Here is an 18,580-nt window from a genome sequence, read left to right on the forward strand (position 1 = left end):
AACAACAAGATATTTTTGCGGTTGAAGGATTGAAATCTGAAAAACATGTTTATAGCGCCTCATTAACGATATAGAGGATATCTAACAGTGTCTTCAGTGACACCAAATGTATTTCACGAGTGCCAGCTGATATTTTCTTTTATTACGATAAATATGGATATTATGTTCTTACATTTTAATAGCAAATTCTACCCGGGTAGCTTTCAAATTCTCCCATCGTCGTTTGTAAGCAGTGTTTCGATTAGTCAAAGCAGAAAAAATCAATTCTAAGTGTCCAGAAAGCTAATCTCTTCTTTGTTTTGTAGATGCAGTATTACATAGCCATGATTATCAATATTGGAAGTCAAAGAACATCATTCTGGAAACATCCCTGTTCTATCAATCCAGATTTTACAAATAATTAATGGGTTAGATTGATCAATATTTCCCTGTGAGGAAGGTTTTGGGTTCTGTCCCCTAGCCGAGACATACCAGAGTCTTTAAAAATGGTAGTTGCTACTCCTGCTTAGCGCTCAGCATATTTGGAGTGGGACGACTGGTTCGCCCGTTGTCAGTATAATGTGACCGGGTGTGGTGTGCTGCTGGGTGTCTTCGGCAGTATGCTTCAGTGAGGTAGCACTATAAATCGGCAAAAGTTCCGGCCTATCACAAGGAGACTTAACACGAACATACCGCAGCCTCCCAAAACACACATACGCACTCACCACACGCATGCATGTCGCACGCACGGGAGGCCGTCCTTAAATTACCTTAGCTGTTAATAGGACGTTAAACAAAATAAACCAAACCAAACAAAACAAAAAACAAAAAAACTGATCAATATTTTGACTTTACTGACACCCGTTGTTTACTGGGATAGATATTAAGATACAAAATGTTGTACTGATCATCAATAAAATACTATTCAAATTAAAATAGAAAAATGAAAAAATAAAAAAAAAATAAAACGTTTGACCAGATAACTTGAAAATGAAAGTTTATATAGAGAATAAGATAATGTGTTTCGGAAGGACATGTGTCTTTTGCTATATCAATGTCACTCGCTTCATATCCGAGTAACGTCACTCTTTAAAAAAGGTAACGTAGGACAACCAGGTACGTTTAAAAGCGCCGAACATGACACAGGAGAAAATAATGTGTTCTAATGACAGCATAATCTCGATCATAAAACGTTTCCGTAGTCATCCACCGTTACATTACGTGTTGGTTCATCTTATTCTCCACACATAACTCATGGGCGGTGTTCATTCAGAATTCCGTATAAAAGGGTCGAATATGCTTCGCGACAAAACACTAACATTACATTAAATGATGAATAAGTAAATATCTTTATAACTACATGTAGTATGCTATATACGACAACTATTAATAATAACAATAATTATTGTCCCTTAGTCACACGAAATCATAATGTATGTACAAATCATATGATATATAAAACAAACTTTCCTGAGGAGCAGCAATAGATGTGAAAGCGCTAGAAAGTTTGTCGCCAAGTTTTATTTGTTTTTACATACATATATATTTGATATTACCTAACATTGCCGACTCCCTGTTTGTGTATCTTAATCCTGATCTTCCATGTACAGTATCAGATAACTATTCGTTATACTTTACAAATGAAGTGTCCTTGTAACAATTAACTTAGATTCGAAATTCGCGCTATAGTTTAATGACACTTATAAACTTAACAATATACAAATATGTATATATAATTAAATAAAAACTCAAATAAGAAAAACACAAGCGCTTTCGCTTACTTTCAGAGCAAGCTCTTCAGGAAGAGCAACAATATATGAATCGGTGGTGTTGATTCGGCGAAAGCATGAATTCGATGCTCAGACAGGAAACGAATATCATTATTTTACTTACCAAGAAACGATGAGACATCGCAAGATGCAAACATTGAATTGATGTGAAGTTATTGCTGGATTAACAATGTAACTAATGAGGCACACTTCAGCACATCAGTAATTGCGTAATGCATATGTCCTTATAAATGAGTGCTAAGAATTAAAGTGCAGTGTAATAATTTATAGACTTTAGCTGATATATCATCAATAAAAGTTGACTGCATGGTTGTTGTCAATTATAGATATCATAAGTAATTCGACGCTATTTCTAATATAATTTAGGCATGGCCTATGTGAGAGCGCAGCAATCCCGGTGCCCGATGGAATTCGAGAAACAAGCACACATAATCTAGTGTACTAGAATAGTAAATCCCACGGTTACAAAATGAATATATTGCCAACAGATCTATACACTGGTTTGTAATAAAGTATATATCAACAAGAATTATGATTTAGATAACTTACTACAAAAACTAATCGTAGAATAAGTCTTAAAATAGACTGATTAAGCGATGACAAGGTAACGGGACAGCAGATCTCGCAGATGAGCAGCAGACGACAACAAAAAAATTCGGAAGTCCTCTTTATTTTATGTGGTAAACTTGTATGCAACTCGAACGGACCGGAGCTGCACTCGTAAAACACCGGAAACATTTTCGTTGAAAATTATACCGTTACGTTTTGAATATAAAAAATGAAGAACTTGTTCGTGATAAATTTTATTAACAAATTCCAACTAGTGTGAAGTCAAACATTTGCATATTTTTAAAATCTTGATATTTTGTAATCTCCCGAGAATGTGACTTTGAATACAGTCTTGCGCAACACTGGATCTTGTCGTGACTTCCTGTTTCCGGTTACTGAGAAAGTTTTTGAACTCTAAGTATATTGGGGGAAAAGGGGGGGTTTCCGAGACATCTCTACCATTAAGTTCGCTACGCGAACGGGCTTCGCCCGTTCGAGCTGCGCTCTCTATAATGTTATTGTGTTCTCATAAATTGTTAATGCGCACACTTGCCAGTTTGTGTAGGACATCTGATTGGAGACAATATATCCAAGACCGTAATAAAGAACGTAATAAAAAGCACGTTTATATCTACATTGTATATGTATATATTTGATTCCAGATAGGTCAAAGGGCCGTTGTAAATGTAAAAACGAATACATCATACGTTATTTCATATGGTAAGCATTGTAAAATCTTATTACTTATTTAGTTTATTTGGTGGAAATATTAGCGTGTCAATATTTTCACGTGTAATTATGTTCGCGTGTGAATAATTTCGCGCAGATTTAATGGTCGCGAAATAATCGAACATTTCCACTTTTACAGTAACTGTTGGCCATGTTTAATTGTTATTTTGACCTCTTTTTGACCTCTTGCTTCACACGTTAGTGTGTCAGAGTGATATCAGTCATCCTATACATACTTCGTTAGACAAAAGATAGTTAAAATCATTTTCTTATACACATAAGACTACATGTGTATACAATGTACTGTAAACGTTGGGGTTTAATTTCGCGATTTCGATTGGTAATTTTTTAGCGTTATTTCCGAGGGGTGTAATCTCGCGATTTCGATAGGTATACTATACTCGTAAAGCTATTTCCGTGGGGTATTATTTCGCGATTTCGACAGGTAAGCTTTACACGTGAAGGATGCTAATTGATTTCGCCTGTATAATAAATAACATATACATCACAAAATAATACTCATGCGAGAAATTATCGCGGCCGAATGCCCTTCACGCAATTAGTGAAATGTCCCCTTCGCATAAATTTCAACTTTCACAGTATTTGAACGAAGAGGATAGCAATATACTAAGTATACAGCAATGTGCTGTCTATAGAGATGTCAGATGATGATTATGAAACAGCTGTTTTGTCCTTGCATGAATCGTCAGTGATCCTAGGGACATCATACAGCTGTTTTGTCCTTTTAGGACTCGCCAGTGATCCTAGGGACATCATAAAGCGGTTTTATCCTTTTAGCTGTTTCGTACTTCAATGAATCGTCAGTGATACTAGGGACATCATTCAGCTGTTTTGTCCTTGCATAAATCGTCAGTGATACTAGGGACATCATACAGCTGTTTTGTCCTTGCATAAATCGTCAGTGATACTAGGGACATCACACAGCTGTTTTGTCCTTGCATGAATCGTCAGTGATACTAGGGACATCACACAGCTGTTTTGTCCTTGCATGAATCGTCAGTGATCCTAGGGACATCACACAGCTGTTTTGTCCTTGCATGAATCGTCAGTGATACTAGGGACATCATACAGCTGTTTTGTCCTTCCATGACTCGTCAGTGATACTAGGGACATCATACAGCTGTTTTGTCCTTCCATGACTCGTCAGTGATACTAGGGACATCATACAACTGTTTTGTCCTTCCATGACTCGTCAGTGATACTAGGGACATCATACAGCTGTTTTGTCCTTCCATGACTCGTCAGTGATACTAGGGACATCATACAGCTGTTTTGTCCTTCCATGACTCGTCAGTGATACTAGGGACATCATACAGCTGTTTTGTCCTTCCATGACTCGTCAGTGATACTAGGGACATCATACAGCTGTTTTGTCCTTCCATGACTCGTCAGTGATACTAGGGACATCATACAGCTGTTTTGTCCTCCCATGACTCGTCAGTGATACTAGGGACATCATTCAGCTGTTTTGTCCTTCCATGACTCGTCAGTGATACTAGGGACATCATACAGATGTGTTGTCCTTCCATGACTCGTCAGTGATTCTAGGGACATCATTCAGCTGTTTTGTCCTTCCATGACTCGTCAGTGATTCTAGGGACATCATTCAGCTGTTTTGTCCTTCCATGACTCGTCAGTGATACTAGGGACATCATACAGCTGTTTTGTCCTTCCATGAATCGTCAGTGATACTAGGGACATCATTCAGCTGTTTTGTCCTTCCATGACTCGTCAGTGATACTAGGGACATCATACAGCTGTTTTGTCCTTCCATGACTCGTCAGTGATACTAGGGACATCATACAGCTGTTTTGTCCTTCCATGACTCGTCAGTGATACTAGGGACATCATACAGATGTGTTGTCCTTCCATGACTCGTCAGTGATACTAACGGCAAAATGTAGATTTCCAAAAAGGAAAGTCAGGAAAATAGATAGTATGTCAACAAATGCTTAAGTATACATTGGAAGATGAATTGATCCCCAAAAGAGTTGTAAAGAATATTTATAACTACTCTGAACAAATATAACTTTTTCATAAGATTTTAAACGTGACATGCAGTGTAATGGGAAACCGCATGGACTTTTAAGTCCACGAACAGAGATAACTTTTACGAAGAAATATATTTGAAAATCTATGTATAGTAGGCTGTTGTGGCCTCGTGCACCAAACGGTATCTTGCACTCTGTACGCACTTCATATTAGGCACTTAAAGCCCCGGAACATCTTATTTGGATATATAACACCAGTGTGATTCATATACAAGTATTTATGTTTGGGATATAAGTGTATAACAATTTAGGATGAACTGATGATATAAACCGATTGACGCGGTCACGGACATCAGTAGTGAGGCTATTATCTTTTGCCTTGAAGGATTAAGATCAGACCGTAAGAGAAGGTAAGATGTAAATATGGGTTGTTCTAATTAAGAGTAAGACTTATTTGGCATGAAGGACGGACAATTTCTGACAGATGGGCGGAGAGTGTAGACTGGGTATGGATATTCGTTCTAGTGTGGAGTCAGTATTATTTAAAGTGTTATTATGTAATGCAATAACATAATGATCATTCACATTGTAATATTAGCAGAGACTCTTCGAAGACCCTACAATTTCATAACAATGTCATTGTTCAATCAATTACATTAAAAAAATCATGGTGAAACATTATTATGTAATACAAATCTCGAGGCCATTATTTATATAAAAATATAGTGAAATATTATCAGGTAATACAAATCTCGAGGCCATTATTTGTAACAAAATTTAGAGAAATGTTATTATGTAATACAAATCTTGATGGCCATTATTTTCGGTGAGTTATCAGTATGTAATGCAAATTTCGAGGCCATTGCTTTGTGTAAAAATATCATGTTTAAATATTATCATGAAAGAAAAAATGCTACTTGACACAAATTTCACGGTAAAAAAAATGTAAATCACAAATCCTTGGAAAAAACAATATAAGGTAACACTTGTCAAAGTAAATACTATTACATGTATTTTTATATAATGCATACAATGTATCTTAAGATAATAATTACAATGATGACAATTATGATATTCATAGGTGAGTGTGCTTGTTTGATTGCTGTGTTTATCGCCCCATGAACAGCCAGTTATTTTGAGGCGAGGTATTCTTGTAGTAGTTTGTGACTACCTCACTGAACAACACACGGAAAGCCCGTCGCATGACATCCAGAGCAGTTAGGGTAAAGTGTCTTGTGCAAGGCCACAACCATGACAGCACAGCTTGTCTGTTTTTAAATTTCCCGAGAAACACAATCCGACACGGGTAGGGTTCACCTGAGATTATGTGGCCGGCGCTCTAACCGACTGAGCTATCGCAGCCCCCACATAGGCGAGTGGCAAGAGGTCAATGTGACGAGACTCCTGATTGATTAATGCCCACGTCACATTGAAATTGAATCAAACACAAAATGTGACATCCCATGTATTTCGAGTATAAGATATATGTATCCTCAATAGCTTTGTGAGGGTATGCATATACGTGACCATCCACTTGAGAAGGAAGAAACTGTGACAATGTCTCGTTTGTGAAATGATCCATGCAAATTGAGATTTGGCAATAAACAGATAATGTCCGCCTCATCACTATATTTAGTTTACTGTCGGTATTGTTTGTATTTCTAACTATTTATAGCTATTTTAAGTACATAGTATGCTACTGTCTAAGATGTTATTTCTTCTCGAACATCTCCCTTACATGTCGACTGGTCTCCGGACGATTTCTTCCAGTTGCAGAGAGGCATGGCGATAGTATCAAACGCCATAATGAGTAGAGCCAAATGAGGTTTGCTACCACATAGTTAAAATATCACAGACCAAAAGAAACAAATATGTATTAATAAATAATGACATTGTGTATTACATGAGAAAAACACCATCATAATATGGCCAGTTTCATATCCCAACTAATATCCACCCATCATCAATGTCAGGATATGGATTCTCGGGTTTCTCTAGACTATAGGTTGGTATGATATAGAGCTGGTTGTTCAACATGTCATTCACAATACTGTAAGGGACTACATGGTGTCCATTTAATGCAGGTGTTGACGTCATTGACACAAGATGATACTTCCGGTAATTGTGATCACCATAGCAACAACAGTAGCATCCAAGACTTTCGGGAAAACATCGCTGAACGAGAGTTCGTTAGCAGCTTCAACGCTCGTGAAAGATGACTTTGTGAAGAATTCTGAAGACAGCATATCAATCCCTGATGTAGAGCAGGAAAATATCTGTAAGAGAGTTGTCTTGTAAGTTAGTATTAATACTTCATACCATATCATATAAAAATGCGTTATTGTAATGTTGGTACTCAAATTGAAAACGAATATCATTTTATTATGGAATGTCCCTTATATATAAGAATTTGTGTATAGGAAATATTATGTTAGACCAAATATGTTTAAATTTATAGATCTTATGTCATCAGAGAACTGTACCAGCATTCAAATCCTGGCTATGTATATTTACAAAGCAAATGAATTAAGAAATGAAACAATGTTTAACTAAGAGACGTACGAAAATAGTATAATATCTGTAGCTGTTCATTAATCAGTTAATCAATTGTTGTTGGCTGAAATCGTACGAAAATAGTATAATATCTGTAACTGTTCCTACTGAGTATGTATTGAAGAAAGTTTCACCATGTACATACGTATGTTGATTATGTGCACAAAGGCAATAATGCCTATTGCAAAATAAAGCCGTACATATAACATATATATTAATAACACATCACAAACTCATATATTACCATAGAACTAAGAGCAGAAAAAATCATATTTAGCCATATGTAATGTATAACGGAAAAAAAGTATGAAACTTTCTTTCTACATTTAACATTACTTAGATTCTATAACTTTAAACCTATTACTTAGATTCTATAACTTTAAACCTAAGCAACACATTACTCTGTATCCGTAAGACGTGATATCAAAGCTTATTAGATATATTAAAAAAGAGTATGCAAGTTCCAGCATATATCACTAAAGATTGGTTTCGGACTGAGTTTGGCGCACCCCTGGAACAAGTCTTAATAAAAATCGGAGACTCAGTCACCGCTATCTTGTCTAAAAAATTCTACTGCCAAATTGGCAGGATCAACTTTGGTTGTCGCTCCTCTGTGGTCTTCAAAATAAATACGGTCAGAATTTTTCCTGACACCAATCAAATAGCTGTTTTGCCATAAATCGTTACAGCAAGAGAATGGCGTTTTAACCGAGATAATTTTTTTTCACTGGATCAACGTTCTTGAAGTTGCAAAATCGCTCAAACTCGTATAACCCGAAACGAATGCTCACATCACACATTTAACAGGAGTAATGAACGAAGACGGCCGCCCATTCACGGTATAGTGACCTCCATCCTGTTGTTTTCGGCTGTGTTCTCGTCGTTTTGGCGAGATTTACCTAAAACGTAGTCTTGCACCACTGTAGGGTTAACTTAACGATTGCGCTCGAGGACACCCTTGAATATCGAGGATGAGTTTTGGAAACAAAATTACGCTCCGAAATATTTACGGCTGCGGTACCTGTCCTAATATGGAAAATACAATCTACATAAAAAGAAAAAGTCAATGACTGATAAATGAATCAAACTTGACATTTTATTCGATGCCATGAAGTTAACATTACTGTATTTTAGAGGAGCATTTTATAGCTGCCCGTTCATTAAAAATAGTAGCTTACGTTTTTCTTATTCACAGTACATAACAATGGAACATTGCTTTTTTTTTTTCGGAAAACAATAATAAAATCCCTTAAATCAGAACCATTTGGTAAACGAACTTCAAGTCTCAAGATGATACTTTCTTTGGAAAGTAAAATGAAAACTGCCCTGAATTTAACTTTCATTTTTTAAAGATAATATCTGGTCATGAGAGAACTCCTCAGATGAATCCAAAAATCAGTACAATATGCGTTTTAAAAGCTTATCACTCATTTTGAGCGTCTAAAATCGGTAGATCAACAGAGAGAAACTGATGATAATGATGTTTTGATTGCAGATTTAATACCACAAGATTGATAACATTCAGGGTAGACAGATGGCAGAAGTGTAGTCTTTCAACGAAGAACTGTAGCGAAGGTGGATTTGAGTAAGTATGGGACTCTGCATCTTCGCTAAGACAAATTTGAAATGGAGCTTAACGTAGTGTAAAACTTAGATAGCGAAAATGGGGGAAATTCTGCAGTTTGTTTTCGAAACAACGGACAAGTCTACTGTATTTTTACATACAATTATATAATAAAATTATTCCATTAGCAAAACAAGTAAAAATACATGAGAGGGTACATTACTGGATGGAAATCCTATTAAATGCATTCCTTGATTCCAGGAAATATCTAAAAATAGCTCGGAGTCACAATAGCTTAGCATGAATTCCCAGCCCATGGTCCATAATTACATCAAACGTATATATATGCGGACGTCGAGTTGTGAATTTGTGCGAAACTCATTTTCTCAGAAAGGTTTCAAGTGTTGTGTTTATTTCGGTTTAAGACTATCAAATAACAAGTGCATCAGATTACATTTCATTACTTAAGCGTTTTTTTTCTATGAAAAACTATGAATTTGAAGTTATGAAGCCAAACATGGGTGTTATGAAGTTAAGCTATTATAAAACACGCCAAAAATATTTCTATTCTTTGGTTGCCGATTTTTCTGTGGTGTTGAAGAAGATGCTGAAAAGGATGTCAACTGCATGCATGTGCTGTTTTAACTAATTTAGATAGTGACACAGTTTAGAATGTATAAATGTATACGACGTTCCTTTGAAATCCAATATTGAGTATTGTGATTTAAAAAAAATATATTTGACTAGTGCACCTCCCTATCTTGATTTTCACATTTTATGGTATTCCAACTTTATGTTTCCTCCCATCACAAGGACCCGAGAATGTGTTGCAGTCAACGTGTATTTTGACCTTCGTTAGTGTGTAGCACATTTTCAGATATATATTTTTTTTGTTTGGGGGGGGGGGGGGGGGGGGCTGTTATATTGTTATACATTTGTTATATATATTTGTTATATTTTCATATGATTGTAACAGTTTCTCAGGTCCCTGTGCCACCTCGTAGGTACCGAAACTTTAGGCCCTGAACACCAGCGAACCGTCCCAGAATGACGAAACTGTTGTATGATGCAGTTTAATTAATTTTGATTACACTTTTTTCTCAGTTAATATAAGAATGACGTTCATATCTTGTATGTCTTTCGTGAAATCCAGTGCTTCTGTTCCCTTTACATCAGTGTTCAACTTTTCGGTATGATTATGGTTTGAAGGTGGATAAGGTCGACGGGCTACAGGAGCTTGACCCAGACACAGAGGTTGTCGGAACTTGTTTGTTGTGAAGGGTACAAGAACGAGAGTGGGAAGTGTGTCAAAGGTAAGATGCTTTATATGATAAGTATATACATGTAGTATGACCACTCAGAAGGGAAATGTTGAGTTCCTTTTATAATATACGTCATCGTTTAACTTTCCATTTATTTGTAGCAACTTTCCAGACTCGCATAACTTGAGAACTCACACTTTGACGATATAACATAAAAAGGTTAGCACTAAAAGTAATAATTTATGTTTAAGTTTTTTGAAAGGAAATTTTCTTCTGTTAGTTAAGAAAAAATTCTGGTATATGTCAATTCCAACTGAAATTTGCATAAGTTTAAAAGACAGACAGCACCACCTTCATTTATATTAGCGTTAAAGCGTATATGTGCATTTCGGCTGTAGTCCATGAAGTAGAAGAAGCAGAAGACGCTTCACCCTTTCGAAACACCTGAATCTTTTCTTTTTTCAGGATCTCCATGCAGAGAGCGAAAGTATTCTCATGTTTGCTGTTTTTCTACTACAATCTGTCCAAACGACCATCTCTATTAAGCGACTCTCTGTTCTAAGCGACGTACCATTTCGCGTGTTCGCTATATATTTTAACTCTATTAAGTGACCCTCTGTTTACGCGACCAGCGACCGCAACATTTTCTTCCAGTGATAACAATAACTCTTTAATAACTTTTTATGTTGTATATGTTTCTTTTTAGATCTTTCCAGTCCTACAGTTAACGAAACTTCTGGTATGACAGAAGGGGAGATAATTGATAATACAACGGTATTGATAATCGTACTTCCGGTGGTGGGCGCTGTTATTGTGCTGGTCATCTTCGCTGTCGTCATCTACAAAATAAAACATTCCAATAAAAGGTGTGTATTCAGAATATACTAACATTTTATCAAAGTTTTTTTCTTCTTCTTTAAAGGACACGATTTTATTTTGGTACGAGGGAATCATGCAAAAAAATAAAAACGCGTCCTTTAAAGAAAAACAAAACAAAAAACTCACAATTTAACAATTTTATATAAAAGTCTAAGTCTTAAGTTTATAGAAATTCAGTCAGAGACTATGAACAAATATTTTACACTTTATATGTTTTGTTTTAAAATGCTATCCTTCTTAACACAACCCCTCACACCAGTTTTGTTCTTCAAATGGTATATGATGCATAATTCCCTGATAAAATGATTTTGATTTTATATGGCTCTACTTGATATAACTTATATTGAAAGGTGCTTATAGGTTGTTTGTCCTTTGAACAATCCTTTGTAAATCTGTTGGTAAATTTAATCCGTCCAATTTTGAATTTACGCAACCAAAAAACGTATTAGTATCTTCTACAATTTTCTTTCGGGTTCACCCTGTTTTTATACTTTTCAATATACAAAATAGAACATTAACCTGTTTAATGACGTTTCATAGTAACCCAGAATGTAAGGTGAACAGGAAACGAGATAAGCTGGACTCCCTGAAAATGATTCTAAAGACAAAATTTTATTTCTAGATTGCATGTTACAGATTATAAAACAAATTACTAGAGACTGCAAAAGCAAGTGACTAGAGAACTTCGATATGAAATAAAATATGCACATATGTCAATATTCCAACCTTTGAAATGTATGTTGAACATTATATAGGGAAAGGACTTAGTATATGATGTTAAACTTGTTAGTAATTCCCTTGTATAACAAAGATACAAATAAAATAAGTTTTAATAAAAATATTGATTAAGTATTACATAGAACTGTGCCATTTGGCTGGTAGGACCTTCTAAGACTTATCAGTGGCGCTGTTGGGACCAGACGTGTTCCAGACCGGACTGGAAGTCAGAGAAAATCATAATAGACGAAAACAAATGTTAAAAGACAGAAAATCGATGCACTAATCCACTATCTTAATCAATTGACTACATTTTTTTCTAAATATTTTCGAAATTTTTGTTTGTAATAGCGTTTTCAGTTATTGATGCATATTCTTAAACTACTAGACTTACAATTTAATGGGAAATATTCGTGAGTGTTTCGTGGTTCCCTCACAACCACGAAAAAGTGAATGTTTACATAACGATTATTTCATGCTGTACGAGTGATTGTAAAATAAGGTGTCTTAATAATGTTGTTTTATCGTTTTAGACCGAGTTACAGACCCTCCTATGCACATGGTAAATATAAAGCTTTATTTCCTTAATACTTTGCAATACAGGTGACTAGATTTATCGGAATAAGACAATAAATTCAGATAGAATTCAGAGTTTACATAGTGTATGGTACGAAACGAAATCCTATTAATGTTATACAGTTATGTATATTTAAAATCCTCATGCATATTAACGACGGGGTATCTATGATAATTATTTTTTATGGTCATTGTTTGATTAGAGCTAGTTAGCTGTATGGGACTGATAGCACGAGAAGTGGCATGTCCTTTCTTATTCCTCCACTTAATGCATTGCTTTCCATATCTATCCACTGGTAAATCTACCACAATTTCTTTTTTTCATTTTGAAAGACATACTGTCTTCATTTTTCCACTAGAAAAAAATGTCACATCATTTTTTTTTTCATTTTGAAATACTAGTAGTGCCTCTTTATTCTCCCACTGGAATATTTGCCACATCAACACCTTATTCATTTTCAAAGATTGCCTTTCCTAATCTTCAAACGAGAACAATTTTAAAAGAATTTTAGCAAATTTACCCGTGGAAGACTGGGGTACGGCAGGGTATGAATATTCGTTCTAGAGAACGGTAGGAGCACAACAACTTTATCATTTAACAGAATTGTACCAAGTGTTATGTTTTCTACATTAATTAAACAGACAGAAAAATTAACAAAAAATATATTGTATATATAACTATGTCTACTTTCGACTTTCAGATAATCCAGTATATGACAGCTCGGTTGGACAATCAAACGTCATTGTAAACAACACGTGCCCGAATAACGAACTGACGAACTGTGCCGCTGGTGCCGAGGCAAACATTTACGAAAAACTGTAAATGAATAGACATGTATTTGTTGACGTACTCAGTGCAAAGATATATGGCAAACTAGATTAAGTAAATAGACAAACCAGCATCTGCAGGGAAACATACAACAGTCAATTACCAAGTGGTACAAGCTCGGTTTAGGAAGGATGTCATCTTCAGTTTGTTTATGAAACGACGAAATATGTCTTTTGTTTTCTTTCGAACCAATTCAAAAAAATAATCTTGTATTAAGGTGAAGACAACAACTACAAGAGGCCTCCCATGTAAGCAGTCGGAATCAGAAAGAGTTTTTACGCGATCTTACTGGATACTGTACATGGTGATGGAGTACCAACTCCGATAACAAGTTGGTATATTCGCTGAAAATGGAGAAACGGGATGCCGTGTGACGTTTTAATTCAGATTTCAAAATATGTCTTACTTTCCAAAAATAGGACACAGTGGGATATGTGAACTTCTTCTTATTCATGACGGTAATTACTACTGATGTCAAATTGTCGAGGATTCAAAATCCTTTTTAATAAGTCGTGAGTTTGAAAACAGTATAACACCCACGCCAAATTGGCAATGCAGTAAAATTGCGACAAATTCGTCCTTGGAATCTGCTTTGTGTTATGAATATGTTATCCTCAGTGACTCTGTCAGAGGCGGAGTTCTATTACGAATTATGAACGGTCAAGTCAAGCTTTCAGAGAAATATGTGTGACGAATATAATGCTTCGTGGAAGACTCTGACAGATAACAGAGGAAAGTGAAGTAGTGTACGTGTAAAATGTCACGTAGCTGTAATGACCGATACTTGATCTTATATAAGTGGAAAATAAAAAAAGTAGTTTGACTTGTTAAATTTCCATTATTTTACAACCATTACGAAACAGTTATATCAACTTATATTAATCACTCGCGTTGGCCTTGATTGAAACGTGCAGGGGTCTTACTGTGGGAGGAAACCGGAGTACACGGAGAAACCCACGTGATCGGGCAGATGACCCCATACCTGTTCACATCCAATCGGGAATCTAACCCCGGTCGCCTAGGTAAACGGCGAGTGTGTTACCATTGCGTCCCCCGATCATCTCACAACTTCGCTATCCAAGGGTGTTCAATACGATACTCTCCTTTTCAGAGATTATCGTATTGAACACCCTTGGATAGCGAAGTTGGCCATCTCATTAGGAGCGGAAATGACTATTTCGGGGTAAAAAATCTTGGCGGTGTTGGCCTTCAGACGTACCAATGTAATCATGAAAATAAAACTCCATACAATGATACCTTAGTTCTTACTGGTCCGTTCGTCATTCCAAGTCGTTTCTTTTTCACACCAAAGGGACCTGAGAATTCGTCACAGACTATGTGTATTTTGGACCGACCTTAGTGTGCCAAGCACATTTTCAAACTTTTTTTTAAGCTTTCGATAAAAGTTACACCTTTCGGTGTTTAGTAGCGATAATGAACACCAATGGGTGTCGGTTTTTACCGAATTTTAATCTAGATCCCAAAAACGTCTGAAAATGTGCCGTACACACTAGTGTATATCCAAATACACATCAACTGTACCAAATTCTCCGGCCCCTGTGTTCAACACCAAGAATGAGATTGACAAATGGAACTCTGTGTGCATGGTCATGATTGGTTCGTAGCTGGAAATGCAAATTAGCCAGAGAAGCAAACCGATAATACCGATATATATGTTTATCCTATATCTCAAAATTGATAAAAAAGAGAAAACAATGTCAGCGAATATATCGATTTATATGGAAACGCATAAGAATAGTCTTAGTCTTCAAAATTGAGATGTAGCTATAAACTTAGTTACTTCTTTCTGGAAATGAATATCTGCCCTTTGTACAAGGGTGTCTCTTGTGTCAGCATTACACCCCATGCCAACACGATAACAATATCTGACGGTAGAGTCAATGCATTCTCTCAAGAAAGCTGGCTCTGGCAGCCATACTGTCTTCAAATGTTTATACATTTGTATATATATTATATGCAACAAGGAATTCGATTAGTCTGTTATTTGAGTCATTTTAACGCGTTAAAACAAAAGCTACGACTTTTAACGCGTTAAACGAACGAAGCTGTTTATCACGTTAAATGCTAGCTAAGTAACAAATTTAACGCGTTAAAATTCCAAGAAAACATTTAACGTGTTAAGATTTAACGCGTTAAGTTTTAACGCGTTAAATGGCAGGCGCGTAGCTAGGCGTACGCCAGTACGCCCAGGCTTCCACATCATTTTGTCAAGATAACTTTTTTTTCATTTGATTATTTCAAATATGTATATTTTTAATAATATCACATTAAAATATTGACATTCCTGTGGATAGTTTCCTGTCAAACTCGCAAAGTAGGCCTATTTATCGATGTCTAGATTATATAACTACCTGACCAGCGTCCGACTAATAACTGTAGCAATCAAGGAACCTTAAAGAGGCTTACCCGCAGACGGACCGGTAAACGGCACATCTCCGATCACTAAATAAACTTCAGTACACGTTTCTATGTGACAAAATTAGAGGCTTTCCGACTTTATTTCTTGAAAACAATTACAGAATATGTATTTAAAAGACGTTTTAAAACTCAACCTGAGAGGGAAATGTATGGAATATAACGGCAAATCTTCTTTGTAAATCGCCGCTGCCTTTGAAGTTATCACTATGCGGCACTGTGCACGTGATTGTTTCTTTGATGTGTCAATCAAATTAGACTCCACTTTATAGCGGGGACTTATTGCGGGTTGCGATTAAATAAATAATATTTAAAAAATGAGGTTTTAATATCACTTTTCAGCGTTTTATAAGGAAAATAAAATGAAAAACTCAACAATTCCAACAATCTGTCATGTGTAAAAAGTCTTTTTCTATTAGCCAATTTTTCTGATCTCTCTGCTGGCAAGCCTCTTTAAATGTTTCCGAATGTCTCCAGGAGTCTAGAGATTCTTCTTTGTGTGCATATTACGTCTGCGACTGCGGAACGTTGACATACTGGAGATCAACCTTGGACGAAGAATGAATGTCCTCTCTGGCATCACGGTTAGATTTAGACACGGTGGTCACCATGTTTGTCGAAATATATTATCATAACAAGATTTACAACATATCACAAAACATTAGCCAAGGTACGTCCTTCCTTCCGTCAGACCTTCGGTCCGCCCGGGCTTCCACTTCTATTGTCTTAACGCGTTTAAAAATATTAAATCTTAACGCGTTAAAACTAGTTTTAAAGCGTTAAATGTTATGTTTAACGCGTTAAATGTATCTCGGTTTTGACATGAACGGCCTTTTATATCACACTCTCTCTTCTTTTTTCTTTTTTTTTTCTTTTTTGCCAAATATTGAACTTTTTAATTATTTGGGAAAGGGCTTTAATTATGTTATTATAACTTGTGCCCAAACCTTTTTGTTTGATTTATGGCAATGAAATATCTTTAAATCAATATGTATTATTTTTAATTTTTGAAACAACATTTCAAAAGGTATGAAATTTATTCAACAAATGAAAAAAAATACATAAAATTATTTCTGAACAATGTGCAAGGGAAAATGTGTAGAGGGAGATAGAAGGGAACTACCCTTGATACTCCAGGTGGTCACGATAGGAAGGGGAACAGGGAGACAGATTGATCGGATACAACAAGGGTTATAGATCTAGAAACGATATAATGTAAAACAATAAGTATTGTTCACAATATCATGCGGAACTAGGAGTATATTATTGTGAATTCTTAATAAGTCTATCCCACTATTAGTAATACAGACAATGGTTAGTGTGTGATAAATAGGTTTATCAAAACAGAAACGTTTTCATCTGACTAGCAGTAGTGACGTCACAAACCCTCAAGGAATGAACATCAAAGATATTCGTTTCCCGAAGCCGATAAAGATGGATCACTAGAAAGAAGGGCGTCTCTGGATTCCATAGCATCACATAAGAATGCACAGGAACTTAAAACAAATTTCCAGTCCAGGGTAGGTATGAGAGTACTCCTAAATATGAGCTTCATTTTCATTAGGAATTTGTCGTGTTATGACATTTCTAGGCATAGTGTGGTGGTGTTGCACCCCCATTTTTTTTTTTTTTTTTTTTTTAATTTCAAAACTAATATCTGATTAATTTCTACGTGATCAATTCCCGAATTCACTCAGAGCGCAACACATGTATTATACATCAGTTATGATCTGACACAGTTTATCTATCTCCGTCTTAACCAAAATGGCGGCCATTAAGAAGAGACGATTTTTTTATGTAAATTTTTTTTTTTTTAAAAAGCTGAAAACACCCATGTCTATGTAATTTGCACATCCTAACATGAAACTTTATTTCAGTAAAAAAAACTGCGAAATTACAGGTTTTTTTTTTTTTTTTTTTTTAAGGTATATTGACTGAATGCTGTGAATTTGTGTCGATACATATATGAAAAAGATGCAGACGTCTGTTTAGAATAAGACAAAGCAATTGCTGGTTTCGCCTTCTTCGTCTTAATCAAATATCAAAATTGCAATTATGTTTTTCACTTAAAATGTGAGATTTGATTGAGTTACATTCGTAATCGAGAATGACGTCATTCCAGAGATCGACAGCAATTTTAATTGTTACTACTATGAGATACTGGTATAGTCTTTGGTGATATACATTTTAGTTCAGCTCTTTTAAAAACGGGAGCATAACTTAAGGTATAATTTTGCATTCAGTTTATGACTCAGAACCGTTCCAACTTCCTATATGGTAATAATAAGGAAGATCGATTCAAATTGGAACAATTTCATAGTTTTTAAACTGCTCATAGGTCATATTTCATAATTATGTAGGATAGCTTGAAAAGCAATACGTTAATTGCTCCTCCCCCTTGTTTTAACGTGCGTAAAAAGACATATTAATTGTTATTGGGATTATCTGCTGATAGCTGTAGACATTCTACTACATGCAGTGTATTTAGAAAAAAACAACAACATAAATTTCAATTGTTACATTTTTTAAGCGATTCCTCGAAGTGAAAATAATCAAAATGCTATTAGTACCTTTTTGCGTCTGTTTTAGAAACGATATTTGGCTAAACTGGTCATACTGTTTTTTTTAAAATCCTCATTTTCCTCATTTGCCTAATTTCATCTGCTTGAGTCAGTCATTTGTTCACAAAAAAAACATTAGGATTA

At 35.6% G+C, this 18,580-nt stretch overlaps 1 protein-coding gene across 1 annotated transcript; it reads left to right on the forward strand.

The window, feature by feature from the left end:
• The first annotated feature begins 5,335 nt into the window (after positions 1-5,335).
• LOC117336253 lies at positions 5,336-14,693 on the forward strand. Its single transcript, XM_033896727.1, has 7 exons — positions 5,336-5,469; positions 7,144-7,353; positions 9,108-9,197; positions 10,386-10,489; positions 11,145-11,304; positions 12,568-12,596; positions 13,312-14,693. Exons 2-7 carry the CDS (start codon positions 7,166-7,168, stop codon positions 13,431-13,433), a joined length of 693 nt encoding a protein of 230 aa, XP_033752618.1. The 5' UTR covers positions 5,336-5,469; positions 7,144-7,165; the 3' UTR covers positions 13,434-14,693.
• Positions 14,694-18,580: the final 3,887 nt, after the last annotated feature.

The sequence above is a fragment of the Pecten maximus genome, chromosome 10, assembly GCF_902652985.1.
Source record: "Pecten maximus chromosome 10, xPecMax1.1, whole genome shotgun sequence".
Classification (NCBI taxonomy): domain Eukaryota; kingdom Metazoa; phylum Mollusca; class Bivalvia; order Pectinida; family Pectinidae; genus Pecten; species Pecten maximus.